The following is a 21,590-nucleotide window of genomic DNA, read 5'->3' on the forward strand; positions in this document are numbered from 1 at the left end:
TCAGTATGCTCTACCCAACTGTCTAACTGTCAGTATGCTGTACCCAACTGTCTAACTGTCAGTATGCTCTACCCAACTGTCTAACTGTCAGTATGCTGTACCCAACTGTCTAACCTTCAGTATGCTGTATGCTGTACCCAACTGTCCAACTGTCAGTATGATGTACCCAACTGTCTAACTGTCAGTATGCTGTATGCTGTACCCAACTGTCTAACTGTCAGTATGTTGTACCCAACTGTCTAACTGTCAGTATGCTGTATGCTGTACCCAACTGTCTAACTGTCAGTATGTTGTACCCAACTGTCCAACTGTCAGTATGATGTACCCAACTGTCTAACTGTCAGTATGTTGTACCCAACTGTCTAACTGTCAGTATGTTGTACCCAACTGTCTAACTGTCAGTATGCTGTACCCAACTGTCTAACTGTCAGTATGTTGTACCCAACTGTCTAACTGTCAGTATGCTGTACCCAACTGTCCAACTGTCAGTATGTTGTACCCAACTGTCCAACTGTCAGTATGTTGTACCCAACTGTCTAACTGTCAGTATGTTGTACCCAACTGTCTAACTGTCAGTATGCTGTACCCAACTGTCCAACTGTCAGTATGATGTACCCAACTGTCCAACTGTCAGTATGTTGTACCCAACTGTCCAACTGTCAGTATGTTGTACCCAACTGTCCAACTGTCAGTATGTTGTACCCAACTGTCTAACTGTCAGTATGCTGTACCCAACTGTCTAACTGTCAGTATGTTGTACCCAACTGTCTAACTGTCAGTATGATGTATGCTGTACCCAACTGTCTAACTGTCAGTATGCTGTATGCTGTACCCAACTGTCTAACTGTCAGTATGCTGTATGTTGTACCCAACTGTCTAACTGTCAGTATGATGTATGCTGTACCCAACTGTCTAACTGTCAGTATGCTGTATGTTGTACCCAACTGTCCAACTGTCAGTATGTTGTACCCAACTGTCCAACTGTCAGTATGTTGTACCCAACTGTCCAACTGTCAGTATGTTGTACCCAACTGTCCAACTGTCAGTATGTTGTACCCAACTGTCCAACTGTCAGTATGCTGTACCCAACTGTCTAACTGTCAATATGCTGTACCCAACTGTCTAACTGTCAGTATGATGTACCCAACTGTCTAACTGTCAGTATGCTGTATGCTGTGCACAACTGTCTAACTGTCAGTATGCTGTATGCTGTACCCAACTGTCTAACTGTCAGTATGCTGTATGCTGTACCCAACTGTCCAACTGTCAGTATGCTGTATGCTGTACCCAACTGTCCAACTGTCAGTATGATGTACCCAACTGTCCAACTGTCAGTATGATGTACCCAACTGTCCAACTGTCAGTATGATGTACCCAACTGTCCAACTGTCAGTATGATGTACCCAACTGTCCAACTGTCAGTATGATGTACCCAACTGTCCAACTGTCAGTATGATGTACCCAACTGTCCAACTGTCAGTATGATGTACCCAACTGTCCAACTGTCAGTATGATGTACCCAACTGTCCAACTGTCAGTATGCTGTGCACAACTGTCCAACTGTCAGTATGATGTACCCAACTGTCCAACTGTCAGTATGATGTACCCAACTGTCCAACTGTCAGTATGCTCTACCCAACTGTCCAACTGTCAGTATGCTGTATGCTGTACGCAACTGTCTAACTGTCAGTATGCTGTATGTTGTACCCAACTGTCCAACTGTCAGTATGTTGTACCCAACTGTCCAACTGTCAGTATGTTGTACCCAACTGTCTAACTGTCAGTATGTTGTACCCAACTGTCTAACTGTCAGTATGTTGTACCCAACTGTCCAACTGTCAGTATGTTGTACCCAACTGTCAGTATGTTGTACCCAACTGTCTAACTGTCAGTATGATGTACCCAACTGTCCAACTGTCAGTATGTTGTACCCAACTGTCTAACTGTCAGTATGTTGTACCCAACTGTCTAACTGTCAGTATGCTGTACCCAACTGTCTAACTGTCAGTATGTTGTACCCAACTGTCTAACTGTCAGTATGTTGTACCCAACTGTCCAACTGTCAGTATGTTGTACCCAACTGTCCAACTGTCAGTATGTTGTACCCAACTGTCTAACTGTCAGTATGATGTACCCAACTGTCCAACTGTCAGTATGTTGTACCCAACTGTCTAACTGTCAGTATGTTGTACCCAACTGTCCAACTGTCAGTATGTTGTACCCAACTGTCTAACTGTCAGTATGATGTACCCAACTGTCCAACTGTCAGTATGTTGTACCCAACTGTCTAACTGTCAGTATGTTGTACCCAACTGTCTAACTGTCAGTATGCTGTACCCAACTGTCCAACTGTCTAACTGTCAGTATGTTGTACCCAACTGTCTAACTGTCAGTATGCTGTACCCAACTGTACAACTGTCTAACTGTCAGTATGTTGTACCCAACTGTCCAACTGTCTAACTGTCAGTATGTTGTACCCAACTGTCTAACTGTCAGTATGTTGTACCCAACTGTCTAACTGTCAGTATGCTGTATGTTGTACCCAACTGTCTAACTGTCAGTATGCTGTATGCTGTACCCAACTGTCTAACTGTCAGTATGCTGTATGTTGTACCCAACTGTCTAACTGTCAGTATGCTGTATGCTGTACCCAACCTTCTAACTGTCAGTATGCTGTATGCTGTACCCAACTGTCTAACTGTCAGTATGCTGTATGCTGTACCCAACTGTCTAACTGTCAGAATGCTGTATGCTGTACCCAACTGTCTAACTGTCAGTATGCTGTACCCAACTGCCCAACTGTCAGTATGATGTACCCAACTGTCTAACTGTCAGTATGCTGTATGCTGTACCCAACTGTCTAACTGTCAGTATGGTGTATGCTGTACCCAACTGTCTAACTGTCAGTGTGCTGTATGCTGTACCCAACTGTCTAACTGTCAGTATGGTGTATGCTGTACCCAACTGTCTACCTGTCAGTATGCTGTATGCTGTACCCAACTGTCTAACTGTCAGTATGGTGTATGCTGTACCCAACTGTCTACCTGTCAGTATGCTGTACCCAACTGTCTAACTGTCAGTGTGCTGTATGCTGTACCCAACTGTCTACCTGTCAGTATGCTGTACCCAACTGTCTAACTGTCAGTATGCTGTATGCTGTACCCAACTGTCTAACTGTCAGTATGCTGTATGCTGTACCCATCTGTCTAACTGTCAGTATGCTGTATGCTGTACCCAACTGTCTACCTGTCAGTGTGCTGTATGCTGTATCCAACTGTCTAACTGTCAGTATGCTGTATGCTGTACCCAACTGTCTAACCTTCAGTATGCTGTATGCTGTACCCAACTGTCTAACTGACAGTATGCTGTACCCAACTGTCTAACTGTCAGTAGGCTGTACAGTATGCTGTACCCAACTGTCTAACCTTCAGTATGCTGTATGCTGTACCCAACTGTCTAACTGTCAGTATGCTGTATGCTGTACCCAACCTTCTAACTGTCAGTATGCTGTATGCTGTACCCAACCTTCTAACTGTCAGTATGCTGTATGCTGTACCCAACTTTCTAACTGTCAGTATGCTGTATGCTGTACCCAACCTTCTAACTGTCAGTATGCTGTATGCTGTACCCAACATTCTAACTGTCAGTGTGCTGTATGCTGTACCCAACCTTCTAACTGTCAGTATGCTGTATGCTGTACCTAACCTTCTAACTGTCAGTATGCTGTATGCTGTACCCAACTGTCTAACCTTCAGTATGCTGTATGCTGTACCCAACTGTCTAACTGTCAGTATGCTGTATGCTGTACCCAACCTTCTAACTGTCAGTATGCTGTATGCTGTACCCAACCTTCTAACTGTCAGTATGCTGTACCCAACCTTCTAACTGTCAGTATGCTGTATGCTGTACCTAACCTTCTAACTGTCAGTATGCTGTATGCTGTACCCAACTGTCTAACCTTCAGTATGCTGTATGCTGTACCCAACCTTCTAACTGTCAGTATGCTGTATGCTGTACCCAACCTTCTAACTGTCAGTATGCTGTATGCTGTACCCAACTGTCTAACCTTCAGTATGCTGTATGCTGTACCCAACCTTCTAACTGTCAGTATGCTGTACCCAACCTTCTAACTGTCAGTATGCTGTATACTGTACCCAACCTTCTAACTGTCAGTATGCTGTATGCTGTACCTAACCTTCTAACTGTCAGTATGCTGTATGCTGTACCCAACATTCTAACTGTCAGTATGCTGTATGCTGTACCCAACCTTCTAACTGTCAGTATGCTGTATGCTGTACCCAAATGTCTAACTGTCAGTATGCTGTATGCTGTACCCAACATTCTAACTGTCAGTATGCTGTATGCTGTACCCAACTGTCTAACTGTCAGTATGCTGTATGCTGTACCCAACCTTCTAACTGTCAGTATGCTGTACCTAACCTTCTAACTGTCAGTGTGCTGTATGCTGTACCTAACATTCTAACTGTCAGTATGCTGTATGCTGTACCCAACATTCTAACTGTCAGTATGCTGTATGCTGTACCCAACCTTCTAACTGTCAGTATGCTGTATGCTGTACCTAACCTTCTAACTGTCAGTATGCTGTATGCTGTACCCAACTGTCTAACCTTCAGTATGCTGTATGCTGTACCCAACCTTCTAACTGTCAGTATGCTGTATGCTGTATGCTGTACCCAACCTTCTAACTGTCAGTATGCTGTATGCTGTACCCAACCTTCTAACTGTCAGTATGCTGTACCCAACCTTCTAACTGTCAGTATGCTGTACCCAACCTTCTAACTGTCAGTATGCTGTATGCTGTACCCAATCTTCTAACCTTCAGTATGCTGTATGCTGTACCCAACTTTCTCACTGTCAGTATGATGTATGCTGTACATTGTCAGTATGATGTATGCTGTACCCAACTGTCTAACCTTCAGTATGCTGTATGCTGTACCCAACCTTCTAACTGTCAGTATGCTGTATGTTGTACCCAACCTTCTAACTGTCAGTATGCTGTATGCTGTACCTAACCTTCTAACTGTCAGTATGCTGTATGTTGTACATTGTCAGTATGATGTATGCTGTACCCAACTGTCTAACCTTCAGTATGCTGTATGCTGTACCCAACTGTCTAACTGTCAGTATGCTGTATGCTGTACCCAACTGTCTAACTGTCAGTATGCTGTATGCTGTACCCACCTTCCAACTGTCAGTATGCTGTACCCAACTGTCTAACTGTCAGTATGCTGTACCCAACTGTCTAACTGTCAGTATGCTGTATGCTGTACCCAATCTTCTAACCTTCAGTATGCTGTATGCTGTACCCAACTGTCTAACTGTCAGTATGCTGTACCCAACTGTCTAACTGTCAGTATGCTGTATGCTGTACCCAACTGTCTAACTGTCAGTATGCTGTATGCTGTACCCAACTGTCTAACTGTCAGTATGCTGTATGCTGTACATTGTCAGTATGATGTATGCTGTACCCAATCTTCTAACCTTCAGTATGCTGTATGCTGTACCCAACTTTCTCACTGTCAGTATGCTTGCTGTATGCTGTACCCAACTGCCCAGGCTTGCTTAAGATGTGCCTGTTTTCGTGGCAGTTTGTCAATGTGGAGTGGAAAGCAAGTGAGAAAGAATAGTAAACATTGTGAAGTTGCATTAGACACACGTCTCCAATAACAATGTATCATAAAGGCTGACTCCCTCCCTCCCTCCCCTCCTTCCTTCCTCAATTTCCCTCCTCCAGTTTGTAGCCCAGCCCAACTGTCAGCAGCTGCTTGCGTCTCGTTGGTACGATGAGTTCCCTGGATGGAGGCGTCGTCACTGGGCAGGGAAGTTCCTAACCTGTGTCTTCATCGGCCTCCTCTTCCCCCTCTTATCCCTCTGCTACCTGGTCTCTCCTAAGAGCCGCTATGGACACTTCATCAGGCAAGTAGCCTAGAGGTTAGATAGGCAGGCCAGCAACCGGAGGGTTGCCAGTTTGAATCCCTGGTCTGATGGGAAAAATCTGTCAGGAACCTGAGGTTGAATTTCTGTTAGACCTATTGGTCAATTAAGTAATCTTCTTCTTCATCATTAGGAAGCCCTTCATCAAGTTTATCTGCCACACAACGTCCTATCTCACCTTCCTGTTCCTGCTACTGCTGGCCTCCCAGCACATCGTCTCTACAGACCCCAACAGACAGGGGCCGCCTCCTACTGTTGTGGAATGGATGATACTACCATGGGTACTGGGTAAGAATGTGTGTGTGTGTGTGTGTGTGTGTGTGTGTGTGTGTGTGTGTGTGTGTGTGTGTGTGTGTGTGTGTGTGTGTGTGTGTGTGTGTGTGTGTGTGTGTGTGTGTGTGTGTGTGTGTGTGTGTGTGATACGTGCGCAGAGTTGCACAACATGGTGCTTCATTGATACAAACAAGATGTCAACTCCACAGAAGGTCAGCTGATAATAGAGTCATTTGAGACAAACCAAGTAGACTGCTATTGATGTTAATGATAGTTGATGACAATTCTGACAGGAAATGGTGGAAACCAAGCTTGTGTTTCAGCCAAATACTCTATCAACCATTTACACCTAGTTTTCATGCATTGAACGCACACTGCATTGTAAGACAACCCAGCCCATGTGTGTCCTATGTAACTTCCATTATGGTGTTCTGTTTAGTGTAACCGCATGGCAGGATGCATGGGCATGCTACCTGTTCATACCTGTCTACCTGTCCTGCATCACCGCTTAATATGGCAAATGCACCGACCTCGATCGCAAAGCGATGCAGAGAGTAGTGTGGACACCTCGGTACATCACTGGGGCCGAGCTCCCTGCCATCCAGGACCTCTATATCAGGCGGTGTCAGAGGAAAGCCTGAGTAATTGCCAGACTGCAGCCACCCAAGCCATAGTTCACTCTGCTACCGTCCGGCAAACGTTGCCAGTGCATAGGCTCTTGGACCAACAGGCTCTGAGACAACTTCTACCCCAAGCCATAAGACTGCTAATTAGTTCATTAATGGTTACCCAGACTATATACACTGACCCTATCTTGTACTGACTCTATGCACACTCACACACAAACTACTATGACACTCACACAAAATCCACACACATTCACATACACTACATACGCACATACACATAACACACAAACGCATACCTAAAACATAAACACCACATACAGATGTAGGATCTTAATTTGAGCCTGTTTGCTACAGCAGGAAAAAAATCCTGCAGCACCAGGAAATGTGAATTATTATGTGGATTATAATTAATGGACATTTTGGTGGGGGTTGATACATTTTTCATTAGGGCAAACTTTAGAAGCCTTGTTAAAACTCAAATACACTACAAGTTTGCATTTCCTGCTATGCAGGAACATCCCCGGAAACAAAAAAGTGATACAATGAAGATCCTACATCTGTACACACACATGCATACTGAGTCACTTTACCCTGCCTTGTACATATCTAGCTGAAATACTGGTATGATCTGGTATTGGTACTCCCTGTATATAGCTCCATTCTAGTGTATTTTATTCCGCTTGTATTACTAATTAATTGTTATTATAATAGTTTAACTCTGCATCATTGGGAAGGGCTCGTAAGCAAGCATTTCACGGTTAAGTCTACACCTGTTGTATTTGGCGCATGTGACCTGAGGAATGTGGCCATAGATCAGAGAAGTGAGACAGACATGATAAATTAGCTCTGTCGGGCGTCAGACAGGCATGACAACCCTAACCCTAGGACTGCATCCCAAATGGCACCATTTTCCCAATTTAGATCACTACTTTTGACCAGGCCCCCATAGGCCCTCCTCAAAAGTAGTGCACTATGTAGGGGATAGGGTGAGTTACATAGGGCTCTGGTCAAAAGTATTGCACTTTGTAAGAGATAAGGTGCTATTTGGGACATACCATAACCTGCTGGTCTGTTCTCTGTCCTGTAGGCTTCATCTGGACAGAGATTAAACAGATGTGGGATGGAGGGTTCCAGGACTATATCCATGACTGGTGGAACCTCATGGACTTCGTTATGAACTCTCTCTACCTGGCTACCATCTCTTTAAAGTTCGTTGCCTATGTCAAGGTATGATGGTTGTTGTGTACTAGATAATATGAAATACGCTTGAATAAATTGCACAACGAGTTCTTAAAAATACAGCCAGCTTACACTCAGGCTTCATTTAAATGAATAGGAGCGCCTCACGCTTGTCAAAAGTTGTCCGGTGGAGCAGTCTTATTGGACAGACTATGGAATGTCTCTCCCTCTCTCCCACAGTAGACTCTGACCTGTCCCCTCCGTCTCTCTGTCTCTCCCACAGTAGACTCTGACCTGTCCCCTCTGTGTCTCCCTCTCTCCCACAGTAGACTCTGACCTGTCCCCTCCGTCTCTCTGTCTCTCCCACAGTAGACTCTGACCTGTCCCCTCCGTCTCTCCCTCTCTCCCTCAGTAGACTCTGACCTGTCCCCTCCGTCTCTCTGTCTCTCCCACAGTAGACTCTGACCTGTCCCCTCCGTCTCTCCCTCTCTCCCTCAGTAGACTCTGACCTGTCCCCTCCGTCTCTCTGTCTCTCCCTCAGTAGACTCTGACCTGTCCCCTCTGTGTCTCCCTCTCTCCCACAGTAGACTCTGACCTGTCCCCTCTGTGTCTCCCTCTCTCCCTCAGTAGACTCTGACCTGTCCCCTCCGTCTCTCTGTCTCTCCCACAGTAGACTCTGACCTGTCCCCTCCGTCTCTCCCTCTCTCCCACAGTAGACTCTGACCTGTCCCCTCTGTGTCTCCCTCTCTCCCTCAGTAGACTCTGACCTGTCCCCTCCGTCTCTCTGTCTCTCCCACAGTAGACTCTGACCTGTCCCCTCCGTCTCTCCCTCTCTCCCACAGTAGACTCTGACCTGTCCCCTCCGTCTCTCCCTCTCTCCCACATTAGACTCTGACCTGTCCCCTCTGTGTCTCCCTCTCTCCCACAGTAGACTCTGACCTGTCCCCTCCGTTTCTCCCTCTCTCCCACAGTAGACTCTGACCTGTCCCCTCTGTGTCTCCCTCTCTCCCTCAGTAGACTCTGACCTGTCCCCTCCGTCTCTCTGTCTCTCCCACAGTAGACTCTGACCTGTCCCCTCCGTCTCTCTGTCTCTCCCACAGTAGACTCTGACCTGTCCCCTCTGTGTCTCCCTCTCTCCCTCAGTAGACTCTGACCTGTCCCCTCCGTCTCTCTGTCTCTCCCACAGTAGACTCTGACCTGTCCCCTCCGTCTCTCCCTCTCTCCCACAGTAGACTCTGACCTGTCCCCTCTGTGTCTCCCTCTCTCCCACAGTAGACTCTGACCTGTCCCCTCCGTCTCTCTGTCTCTCCCACAGTAGACTCTGACCTGTCCCCTCTGTGTCTCCCTCTCTCCCTCAGTAGACTCTGACCTGTCCCCTCCGTCTCTCTGTCTCTCCCACAGTAGACTCTGACCTGTCCCCTCCGTCTCTCCCTCTCTCCCACAGTAGACTCTGACCTGTCCCCTCTGTGTCTCCCTCTCTCCCACAGTAGACTCTGACCTGTCCCCTCCGTCTCTCTGTCTCTCCCACAGTAGACTCTGACCTGTCCCCTCCGTCTCTCCCTCTCTCCCACAGTAGACTCTGACCTGTCCCCTCCGTCTCTCCCTCTCTCCCACAGTAGACTCTGACCTGTCCCCTCTGTGTCTCCCTCTCTCCCACAGTAGACTCTGACCTGTCCCCTCCGTCTCTCTGTCTCTCCCACAGTAGACTCTGACCTGTCCCCTCCGTCTCTCCCTCTCTCCCTCAGTAGACTCTGACCTGTCCCCTCTGTGTCTCCCTCTCTCCCACAGTAGACTCTGACCTGTCCCCTCCGTCTCTCTGTCTCTCCCACAGTAGACTCTGACCTGTCCCCTCCGTCTCTCTGTCTCTCCCACAGTAGACTCTGACCTGTCCCCTCCGTCTCTCCCTCTCTCCCACAGTAGACTCTGACCTGTCCCCTCTGTGTCTCCCTCTCTCCCACAGTAGACTCTGACCTGTCCCCTCCGTCTCTCTGTCTCTCCCACAGTAGACTCTGACCTGTCCCCTCCGTCTCTCTGTCTCTCCCACAGTAGACTCTGACCTGTCCCCTCCGTCTCTCCCTCTCTCCCACAGTAGACTCTGACCTGTCCCCTCTGTGTCTCCCTCTCTCCCACAGTAGACTCTGACCTGTCCCCTCCGTCTCTCTGTCTCTCCCACAGTAGACTCTGACCTGTCCCCTCCGTCTCTCCCTCTCTCCCTCAGTAGACTCTGACCTGTCCCCTCTGTGTCTCCCTCTCTCCCACAGTAGACTCTGACCTGTCCCCTCCGTCTCTCTGTCTCTCCCACAGTAGACTCTGACCTGTCCCCTCCGTCTCTCCCTCTCTCCCTCAGTAGACTCTGACCTGTCCCCTCCGTCTCTCTGTCTCTCCCACAGTAGACTCTGACCTGTCCCCTCCGTCTCTCCCTCTCTCCCACAGTAGACTCTGACCTGTCCCCTCTGTGTCTCCCTCTCTCCCACAGTAGACTCTGACCTGTCCCCTCCGTCTCTCTGTCTCTCCCACAGTAGACTCTGACCTGTCCCCTCCGTCTCTCCCTCTCTCCCACAGTAGACTCTGACCTGTCCTCTCTGTGTCTCCCTCTCTCCCACAGTAGACTCTGACCTGTCCCCTCCGTCTCTCTGTCTCTCCCACAGTAGACTCTGACCTGTCCCCTCCGTCTCTCCCTCTCTCCCACAGTAGACTCTGACCTGTCCCCTCCGTCTCTCCCTCTCTCCCACAGTAGACTCTGACCTGTCCCCTCTGTGTCTCCCTCTCTCCCACAGTACAGTGGCTTCATGGCCAGGAACGAATGGCAGATGTGGCATCCTACCCTGGTAGCAGAGGCTGTGTTTGCCATCGCTAACATCTTCAGCTCCATCCGCCTCATCTCTCTGTTTACAGCTAACTCCCACCTGGGACCTCTACAGGTCAGGATTATCATACAACTGCGTTTCTGTCATTATGTCCAGGAGTATATGTATTAAGCGTCTTAGAGTAGGACTGCTGATTGAGGATCAGTTTTTCCTTTTATTCGCAATGAATAATGTTACCTGGTCAGGGGAGGACCTGATCCTATATCAGCAATCCTACTCTGATAAGATTGGTATATATGGCCCCTGATCTGTAAAGCACTTTGAGCTGCAATTTATTGTATGAAAGGTTCTAGTTTATGATGATGATGACTATGATGATGAATATGACGATAATCCTCATTATTGCAGATCTCTCTGGGCAGGATGCTGCTGGACATCCTTAAGTTCCTGTTTATCTACTGCCTGGTGCTCCTGGCCTTCGCTAACGGGCTCAACCAGCTCTACTTCTACTACGAGACAGACGAGGGACTGAAGGGATGCAAGGGCATCCGCTGCGCAACACAGAACAACGCTTTCTCAACGTTAGTAAAGACCATGCATTATAATGTGTTCGTTCGTAATATATTAAAGTTTTGGTTGGGCTACAACATTCTGGTAACTTTCCCAATATTCCCAGAATCAGGAGGCAATTGTCATTTTTGTAATTTAGACAGATATGTATGTTTTGACAATTACCTAGATTAGGGCAAAAGTAGAATAGCAGCCTTTTATGATAAATTGACTATTCTTGTAAATCCTGCTTACCTTATATACTGTATTTAGAAATATAACCCTCTCTCTCTCTCTCTCTCTCTCTCTCTCTCTCTCTCTCTCTCTCTCTCTCTCTCTCTCTCTCTCTCTCTCTCTCTCTCTCTCTCTCTCTCTCTCTCTCTCTTCTCTCTACTCTCTCTACTCTCTCTCTCTCTACTCTCTCTTCTCTCTCTCTCTCTACTCTCTCTCTCTCTCTACTCTCTCTTCTCTCTCTCTCTCTACTCTCTCTCTACTCTCTCTTCTCTCTCTCTCTCTACTCTCTCTCTACTCTCTCTCTACTCTCTCTCTACTCTCTGTCTCCTCTAGGTTGTTTGAGACGCTCCAGTCGTTGTTCTGGTCTATCTTTGGGTTGATCAGTCTGTATGTGACCAACGTGGAGGCAGACCATCAGTTCACAGAGTTTGTAGGGGCCACCATGTTCGGAACCTATAACGTCATCTCTCTGGTGGTTCTACTCAACATGCTGATCGCCATGATGAACAACTCCTACCAACACATCGCTGTGAGTGTAACCCTAACCTTAACCCCAGCCATGATGAACAACTTAACACATTGCTGTGAGTGTAACATTAATCCTAACACACTAACCCTAGCCATGATGAACAACTTAACACATTGCTGTGAGTGTAACATTAATCCTAACACACTAACCCCAGCCATGATGAACAACTTAACACATCGCTGTGAATGTAACATTAATTCTAACACACTAACCCTAGCCATGATGGACAACTGCTACCAACACATCGCTGTGAGTGTAACATTAATTCTAACACTAACCCCAGCCATGATGGACTACCAACACATTGCTGTGAGTCTTACTCTATCACTGGAATGCAAAATCATTAATTCATTCACTTGTTTGTTTACGAGTCCAACAACCTGTCTGCTGTCATTTAATATCACACAGTTTTGTTCATATCACTTGTTCAGATGCTTAGCATGTGTTGTTTCTGTTCAGGATCATGCAGACATTGAGTGGAAGTTTGCAAGAACCAAGTTGTGGATGAGTTACTTTGAAGAGGGGGGGACTCTGCCTTCTCCATTCAACATCATCCCTAGCCCCAAGTCAATCTGGTACTTCATCTGCTGGATCAGGAAACACATCTTCAAGATCACCAGGGCCAAGAAAACAGAAACATTTGGAACCATAGGGGTGAGGATGAGGTCTCTAGTCTACATCAACAGTACTTTTATTGAACAGTAGGGTGGCAAAATTCTAGTAATTTCCCCAAATTCCCAGGTTTTCCAGAAATCCTGTTTGGATGATTCCCGTATTTCTTGTTTATTCCCTCTGATTCTGGGAATCTTCCAACTAGGATTTCTGGAAGACCTGGGAATTTGGGAAAGTTACTGGAATTCTGCAACTCTTACAGCTTACAGTTGAAACTTCTACTCCTTCTCTTCTCTAGTCTCAGTGGGTTGTTCACAACGAATTATCATGAATGAAATGACCTGTTCTTCCCAGAATGGTTAGACGTGCATCATGAGACATAACTGTTCTGATAGCATCAGCAGTTAGAAGTTAAAGGGATAGTTTGGGATTTTGGCAATGAACCATTTTTATGTCTCTGCGTCCAGTATGAAGGAAGTTAGAGGTAGTTTCACAAGCCAATACTAACTAGCATACGCGCTAGCTTAGCGAAAAAGACGTAGCCCAAAGACGGGAAGTCTTCTCATACAGCTAGTTAGCATTGGCTCACAAAACCACCTCTACCTTCCTTCATACTGGATCCAAAGACATTAAAATTGGATCCACGAGTTCATCTGACTCTGGAGAAGAAGATAAAGGGCTTCATTGCCCAAATCCTAAACTATCCCTTTAACAGAGAATGGGCAGGTGATGACAGCGCTAGCTGGCCAAATCTCTACCAAGCAGGAAATCACATTACCTGATTAGTCATGCTGCCTGGTGTGCTTTTGGAGTAAATTAATGTTCCTCTTTTGTAGAGACGGGCTGCTATAAACGTAAGAATAAACCACCAGTATCAGGTATTTATGTGTTTCTTTTTTCAATATAAAATTCATTATGTTTCAGTTTTCAATGTGTTTCATTCTGTAGATGCACATATTTTGAACTTGATTTTTCCCAAATGGCGCCCTATTCTCTATATAATGCACTACTTTTGACCAGAGCTCTATGGCCCTGGTCAAAAGTAGTGCACTACAGTATATAGGGAATAAGATGCCATTTGGAAGACATCCCTGTACCTGTCCACTCTCAGGATAATGTTTTCCATATTATTAAGTAACCCAGCAGTGGATGTATTTGATAGGATTTTATCAACCTGTGGACTGTGTTGTTTTCAGGAGGTTTTGAGGAACCTGGTGAAGAGATATGTAGCAGCCATGATCAGAGATGCCAAGACAGAGGAAGGACTGACTGAGGAGAACTTTAAGGTAAGGTTTCCTCTGACATTACACATGTATTTACATGTGTTTCTCTATCCAGCACCAGACAGGGACTACAGAAGAACAATAAGCATTGTTTCTAACTCCAGCAATGAATGTTGATTAACGTGCACTGTCCACTGTAAATGTCATAAATAGATAAACAAGTTGTATGTGTGTATGTTTCTTTCCCCAGGAGCTGAAGCAGGACATCTCCAGCTTTAGGTATGAGGTCCTGGGGATGATGAAGGGGAAGGTGGGGCCCGGGGGTGGGGGCGTGGCTCTAGCAGGAAGTAAACCCAGTGAAGAGGCAGGGGCCTCCATTTTGGTCTACCCTGACCACTCCTTCAAGTACTCCCCCAAGTTCTCCCCAGCCACGCCTAAGACCAACATGTTTCCCGACACCACATCCATACTCCAGCAGAGGGCAGCCCCCTCCTCCACCTCCTCCTCCACATCCCCTTCCACCTCTCAGGGCTTGAACCGACTGGTCAACGGCTCTGTGGTACCCTCTTGGGCCTCCACTGACACCTCCTCCAACCCCACCTCCTCCACTCCCATCTCCTCTTCCTCCTCCACTCCCATCCATGCCTCCACCAAAGACATGCTGGCCAGGAAAGACTTTCCCAAAGACATCTGTGACTTTGGGCTCTACTCTGTGTCTGAGGAGATGGGAGAGGCTGACCTGGAGGTGCTGGACTGTGATGGAGAGAAGGAGGAGCAGGGTGGAGCGAGGGAGAGGACGTGTACAGAGAAGGAAGAGAACGAAGGGAGGGGAGAGTGAAGAGAGAGAGTCCATGTTAAAACAGACTGTTGAGGATGAGACTGATACGTAGAAGGACTTATTTTAATGTATCGTTATGATGCGTCTTCATGGAGGCCTGTGTAGTAGCATGCCTTGCTTCTCCAGAACTAATTCAGCTCTCAGACTAATATATTCTGGTCTATAAGACAGAATGTATAAGCTGGAAAACAGGAGACAAGAAGTCTGTTTCTTGGTCTGTGTCCCAAATAGCACCCTATTCTCTATATAGTGCACTGCATTTGACCAGGGGACAAAAGGGCTCTGGCCAAAAGTTGCGCACTGTGTAGGGAATAGGGTGTCATGTGGAACAAGCAGATAAGACGTCATTCTCCAACCAGGATTTCTGGGAAACCTGGGAATTTGGGGAAAGTTACTGGAGTTTTGCCACCTTATACTGTACGGGATAGAACTATCAGTATTTTATTAACAGTCCCTGTCTCTGCTGCTTCCCCCAGTCAGCCCCATGCTATTTGCACAACAATCCTTTGCCATAATGTATAATGGAAAACGCTAATGAATCTTGCAGGTAGATCTAAAACAATGTCACACATTGGCAAATTATTCAAAACGAGTTGGATGAAGCTGTCTAGTCTATCTCGGGTGTTTCCCAAAAGGCACCTAATTCCCTATATAGTGCACTACTTTTGATCAGAGCCCTATGGGGCAACACCTGGAGAAGTATGCAAGTGTTCGCAGGGCTACTCCTGATGCTCGCAGGGCTACTCCTGCCCCCTCCAACCAAGCCTTCACGTGCCCTGTCTGCCCCTGCAGCTGGAAATCCAGGATTGGGCTCCACTACCACCAGAAGACCAGAAGTAGGGCCTAAAGAACATTGTTTTTCTATGCAAGCGAGTAAGCCCTTTAGATGCAACGTTTTCTTTCAAGTGAAATCCTACAAGAGATGCTATACTGTACATGTAGGGAGAGTGGGGTAAGTTGAGCCCCCTAGGGAACCATACACAAAATTAATAATTGGACCAAATGTTTAGGAAGAGGTAATTTTATGGATTCTGTGAAGGAAGATACATGGAAAAATTTGTGCGCAAAAATGGATTTTCACCAAGTCAAATGAATTTGTTGTGTTAGAGGTTTCATGATGCTTGTATCTAAAACAAAGTAGATCATTTTAAGATTGTTCTATACATCAGTTGAGGTTATAGGCTGCAATATGAAGTCCTAAACCTAGCATGAAAGTACATCCTAGTAGCTGTGTTGGCTAATGTGTCAAAATGTTTGCCTTGGGGTAAGTTGAGCCAATGGCCATGGGGTAAGTTGAGCCAATGGCAAGTTGAGCAAATTGAAATGTTTTCTTCCCAGGCCTAATGCAAGGCATTATTGCTGGGATAGGAGGTAACATATGTTGAAATGTTAATAGTGCTTTAAAATGTACAGTGTTTTTTAGGTGTTAAGCCTGTGTTAAAAGATGCTTACACTTATTTAAAGACAAAAAAGTGATTGTAATTGTGTTAAAGATAGACATGGTTTTAAAAAGTCAGTGGTAATATTTCATTCAGTACAGAAATGTGAAGGCGGCTTAACTTACCCTGTCCCATGGTTCAACTTACCCCATACTCTGAGTAAGTTGTGCCAAGAGACAACTTTTTTTTGGACAAGCTATGTTTTAAAATCTGTAATGTTTACTGGAATTCTGATTATTTCCAGGGATACACAGCATCCTGAAATATATGTAGATATCTTTGTTAGAAATAATACTATATTTCCCTTGACGGAGTGATACTGAATGTAAAAAATGGCTCAACTTACCCCACTCTAACCTGAACTTATCCCACTCTAACCTGAACTTACCCCACTCTCCCCTACACTTACCCCACTCTCCCCTACACTTACCCCACTCTCCCCTACACTTACCCCACTCTAACCTGAACTTACCCCACTCCACCCTTAACTTACCCCACTCCACACTTAACTTACCCCACTCTTCCCTACACTTACCCCACTCTCCCCTACAACTGAATGTTGACATGGCTTAGCTTGTGAAATCCAATTCCTTAGCAGTTAGCTTTTGTGAGGAATTCCCCCCGTTCTTACCATATGATGCTATACTCAGTACTGACAGTAACACTGCACACTAACTCAGCTCCCAGCATCCCATTGTTAACCTTAAAGGGGTAATCTGAGATTGGTACATCCATTTGTGCATATTTTGGGTGGCCTTTTATAGCTCTGTTTATGAATTAGAGTTTTTTTTTCTTTAGGCCCATCCCTCAGCTTTTTATGAAAACAAGTGGCGGGGTTACCACTTTGTTGTTTTTGGAATCCCAGATTTGCCCTTTAAGTTAATATACTGGGACTCTCAGCATCCCATTGTTAACCTTAATGACATAATACTGCATTCACATATGAAATATTGAAATGTATTCTGTTATTCTGATATGCAAGTTGGTTAGATATGTATCATTTCTGAGGGAGTGTTAATGTTGCCAGTATTTTTATTGTATTTTATGGCATTCATTCAAGCTCCAGAGGGCTATACAACATGAATCAATAAACATAATATGTTTTTAACATAAATGATTTGAAGTCAGTATCACCATCCTTTCAATAGACAGTGAGAGTTTCTCACATACATATCACCATATCACCATTCCTCATTCATCTTTTTGCACTTCCATGGATATTCTCAGCTTCACACCTAAAGATCTGCTGGAGTGTCCCATCTACTCATCAGATTTCTGTCTCCATGGTAACATGAATTGGAAGAATCCTTTTCTATTATTTTTATTTATTTAACCTTTATTTAACTAGGCAGGTCTATAATGAAGGTACTTCACTGCTACTTCTGACTAGTTAAGGTCACACAGAGGAACCCTCTCTTGGCTGATACCTTTAAAAAAAAAAAAACTATTTTCCCTCGATCATCTGACTTTATTTTCAAATATTTTTTTATGATAGGATAGATAGGTACAGTTTGGGAGATAGACATAAAGGATTTAAGGGCACAGACAGACGGCTGAGCCGGGACTCAAACCCCCGTTGCACCGTCGCACTATGGGCTGTGGTCAAAATTAGTGCACTTTATAGGGAATAGGTTACCATTTCAGAGTCAGACATAGCCCGTCTTTCCTGCTGCGCTTCTCCCCAGTCACTCAGTGTTCCAGCAGTCTGCTGGCCTTTACAGGGAAAAGTCACACTGCATGTGCTAAATGTGTTGACCAGCCTGGGTGTACAAACACTGTCATTACTCTCATCTAACAGGGACATGCTGCTCCGGGAGATTGCCTGGTAACTCTGGCTAATGGAAATACTTAATTATGGATCGTAGAGTGAATTGATTATAGATTGTTTAATAGGATTATAAACTGTATCAAATCACCATGGATGTGGTGGGATGTTTGGCTTGACAATGACAGCGATTGGAGTTGGGGAACCCTGACTTTGGTCTATGGGCTGTAAAGAACTGCCTGCATTCTCCACCGTATGCGTCATAAACTGTGAGTGTTAGGGTTCAGGGGACGTGTACTGTGTAGTTTCTGGTGTGTATACTGTGTACTGTGTAGTTGCTGCTGTTTGTGCAGAATTTAGTGAACAGTAGGCGTGTTCTGTTCATCTAACCAGAGAGATAGAGACACACTGCCCTCCCTGACGGTAAGGTTATCTCTATGGTCCTGCCAACCTCACATATCTCTGTCTCTCATAGCGCATGTGGAGCAGCTCAAAACAATGATTGACTTGTTAGTTGGGTTTGTGTTGTGTTGTGCAGACTCAACTCTTCAAGTAGCTCGGAGAAACAATTTGATTCGATTGCACCATTTCCAAAGGTACAGTAAAGTTGCACAGCTCACACATGTAAAAAATGACATTTCAAACACATGCAAACAATCAACAGATGATATAAATGCTATAAATGCTAATAAATGCTCTTGTTCCTTTCTGTTAGAAGTTAAGTGATAACTGACCCATATCACCCACAAACACTGGTACGAGGGCTCTCCTACACAAACACTGGTACGAGGGCTCTCCTACACAAACACTGGTACGAGGGCTCTCCTACACAAGCACTGGTACGAGGGCTCTCCTACACAAACACTGGTACGAGGGCTCTCCTACACAAACACTGGTACGAGGGCTCTCCTACACAAACACTGGTACGAGGGCTCTCCTACACAAACACTGGTACGAGGGCTCTCCTACACAAACACTGGTACGAGGGCTCTCCTACACAAACACTGGTACGAGGGCTCTCCTACACAAACACTGGTACGAGGGCTCTCCTACACAAACACTGGTACGAGGGCTCTCCTACACAAACACTGGTACGAGGGCTCTCCTACACAAACACTGGTACGAGGGCTCTCCTACACAAACACTGGTACGAGGGCTCTCCTACACAAACACTGGTACGAGGGCTCTCCTACACAAACACTGGTACGAGGGCTCTCCTACACAAACACTGGTACGAGGGCTCTCCTACACAAACACTGGTACGAGGGCTCTCCTACACAAACACTGGTACGAGGGCTCTCCTACACAAACACTGGTACGAGGGCTCTCCTACACAAACACTGGTACGAGGGCTCTCCTACACAAACACTGGTACGAGGGCTCTCCTACACAAACACTGGTACGAGGGCTCTCCTACACAAACACTGGTACGAGGGCTCTCCTACACAAACACTGGTACGAGGGCTCTCCTACACAAACACTGGTACGAGGGCTCTCCTACACAAACACTGGTACGAGGGCTCTCCTACACAAACACTGGTACGAGGGCTCTCCTACACAAACACTGGTACGAGGGCTCTCCTACACAAACACTGGTACGAGGGCTCTCCTACACAAACACTGGTACGAGGGCTCTCCTACACAAACACTGGTACGAGGGCTCTCCTACACAAACACTGGTACGAGGGCTCTCCTACACAAAAACCTTTTTAGAAGGGTGTTGTGTTTTTCTGTATTTTCTATGTCCATAATGCATCACTGGGAATGTCTCATATTTCTTCCCACAACAATTTTGTTTGTTAAAATCTGAATTCAATTTTTTAAAGGCTCTTTGGATGTATGAGACACTGGCTTGTGTTTGTGGCACTGTTTGTTCCTCTGATGTGTAGACAGACAGGCTGAGCGAGGCCTCCTTCCCTAACATCTTTAGTGTTTTAAAGAGTTCATATGGCTCTGGTATTTACAGCCACACTGAACCCTGCCTCTCCTCTCCTCTCCTCGCCTCGCCTCGCCTCGCCTCGCCTCGCCTCGCCTCTCATCTCCTCAACACGCTCCTATCCTCAACACGCTCCTATCCTCAACACGCTCCTATCCTCAACACGCTCCTATCCTCAACACGCTCCTATCCTCTCCAATAGTCATAGGCTCCTCTATGTCACACTCCCCTCGGTCCCCTAGGTGGGGCTAAACACAAACTTACTTCGGACAGAATCCATTTCGCACTCCTACCTGTGAGTTTTGTTTGTGTGGTTTAATAACTGGGAAGTGATATACAGATCAGTGACTGGCACTGGAGGACTTATCTCCTTTAAGTCCATCTGGAGTGTGTTTGTGGCTTTCTAAATTTCTTGAATAAAAATGACTTACAGCCTCCAGGTGTGCCTGCCTGTTCACAGAGGTGACTAATGCTGCAATATGGTACCATGTCTGTCTGGACCTTGTCTAACTAGAACAGGATACCTCTCTGTCTAGCTACTTGTTTTCAAACAGGAATGGTGGATCTATGTTCTGACTTCTAGATGCCAGTGTGGTTTCCACAGGCATGTGTTTTACATAGCATAAGTGAATACCATATGTATGATCTTGTCTTGATTTTTCCTTTAACTTAAACGTAATCTCAACAGAGTCTGAAGAACAAAATCTGAAGTGAGAGCAAATTATCAGTATGAAAATTATTACTAAATAACACTCTCAATGATGACAATACCTTCCATTAATCCTACAACTATTTCCCTGTACAGTAGCATGTCCATCACACAATATTAGCGTAGGAGTGAGTAACATGGTCTTGGAGGGTTGCTGGTTGGTCCAGGCGTGGCTCTGACTTTGATGTGTTGCATTCCTCCCTCTTAGTTCCTCAACCAGCCAGCCTAGTGAGTCTCTCCTACTATATAAGTTCCCTCTCCCCAGCCAGATCCCAGTTCTCAGTGCTTCTGTGTACCTGGAGGAGCTTCCTGGGATATCATCATGAAGATCCTGTTTGCAGCTCTCCTTGCTGTGTTTGTCCTGTCTAACTTTGACATGGTGGACTCTTCTTATGATAAGATAGTCTACCACAGTAAAGTCAGGGCAAGAAAAGAGGGGTAAGTTTACTATTTTGGTTATTATTGTTATTATTATTGGTAATAGTAGTAGTTGTAGTAGCAGTATTGTTATTATTATTATTATTGCTATTATTATTTGTATTATTGTTGTTGTTATTATTACTATTATTAAATGAAGGGCTTGCTCTGCATTCACTGATTTACGCTGATCCATACACCGTCTCTACAAATGTGTCATGCTGATCCATACACCGTCTCTACAAATGTGTCATGCTGATCCATACACCGTCTCTACAAATGTGTCATGCTGATCCATACACCGTCTCTACAAATGTGTCATGCTGATCCATACACCGTCTCTACAAATGTGTCATGCTGATCCATACACCGTCTCTACAAATGTGTCATGCTGATCCATACACCGTCTCTACAAATGTGTCATGCTGATCCATACACCGTCTCTACAAATGTGTCATGCTGATCCATACACCGTCTCTACAAATGTGTCATGCTG

At 45.6% G+C, this 21,590-nt stretch overlaps 2 protein-coding genes across 4 annotated transcripts in view; both read left to right on the top strand.

Moving 5' to 3' along the window:
- LOC129822232 (short transient receptor potential channel 4-like) overlaps positions 1 to 17,381 on the top strand; it is a 29,060-nt gene extending 11,679 nt beyond the window's left edge. Inside the window, exons 7-16 of the mRNA XM_055880330.1 lie at positions 5,756 to 5,941; positions 6,093 to 6,243; positions 7,945 to 8,084; positions 10,814 to 10,957; positions 11,252 to 11,424; positions 11,960 to 12,155; positions 12,615 to 12,809; positions 13,604 to 13,645; positions 13,964 to 14,053; positions 14,241 to 17,381. Of these exons, the coding sequence (XP_055736305.1) occupies positions 5,756 to 5,941; positions 6,093 to 6,243; positions 7,945 to 8,084; positions 10,814 to 10,957; positions 11,252 to 11,424; positions 11,960 to 12,155; positions 12,615 to 12,809; positions 13,604 to 13,645; positions 13,964 to 14,053; positions 14,241 to 14,828 (1,905 nt within the window). The 3' untranslated portion in view covers positions 14,829 to 17,381. The remainder of the gene's footprint in view (positions 1 to 5,755; positions 5,942 to 6,092; positions 6,244 to 7,944; positions 8,085 to 10,813; positions 10,958 to 11,251; positions 11,425 to 11,959; positions 12,156 to 12,614; positions 12,810 to 13,603; positions 13,646 to 13,963; positions 14,054 to 14,240) is intronic.
- Positions 17,382 to 20,888: 3,507 nt separating this feature from the next.
- The window catches only part of LOC129822233 (periostin-like), a 46,520-nt gene continuing 45,818 nt past the window's right edge, over positions 20,889 to 21,590 (top strand). For 2 of the 3 annotated variants that reach the window (XM_055880333.1, XM_055880332.1), the window contains exon 1: positions 20,889 to 21,115. In XM_055880333.1, the coding sequence (XP_055736308.1) occupies positions 21,000 to 21,115 (116 nt within the window). In that variant the 5' untranslated portion in view covers positions 20,889 to 20,999. The remainder of the gene's footprint in view (positions 21,116 to 21,590) is intronic. The other variant, XM_055880331.1, reaches the window with a different exon arrangement.

This window comes from Salvelinus fontinalis, chromosome 24 (assembly GCF_029448725.1).
Source record: "Salvelinus fontinalis isolate EN_2023a chromosome 24, ASM2944872v1, whole genome shotgun sequence".
Lineage (NCBI taxonomy): Eukaryota > Metazoa > Chordata > Actinopteri > Salmoniformes > Salmonidae > Salvelinus > Salvelinus fontinalis.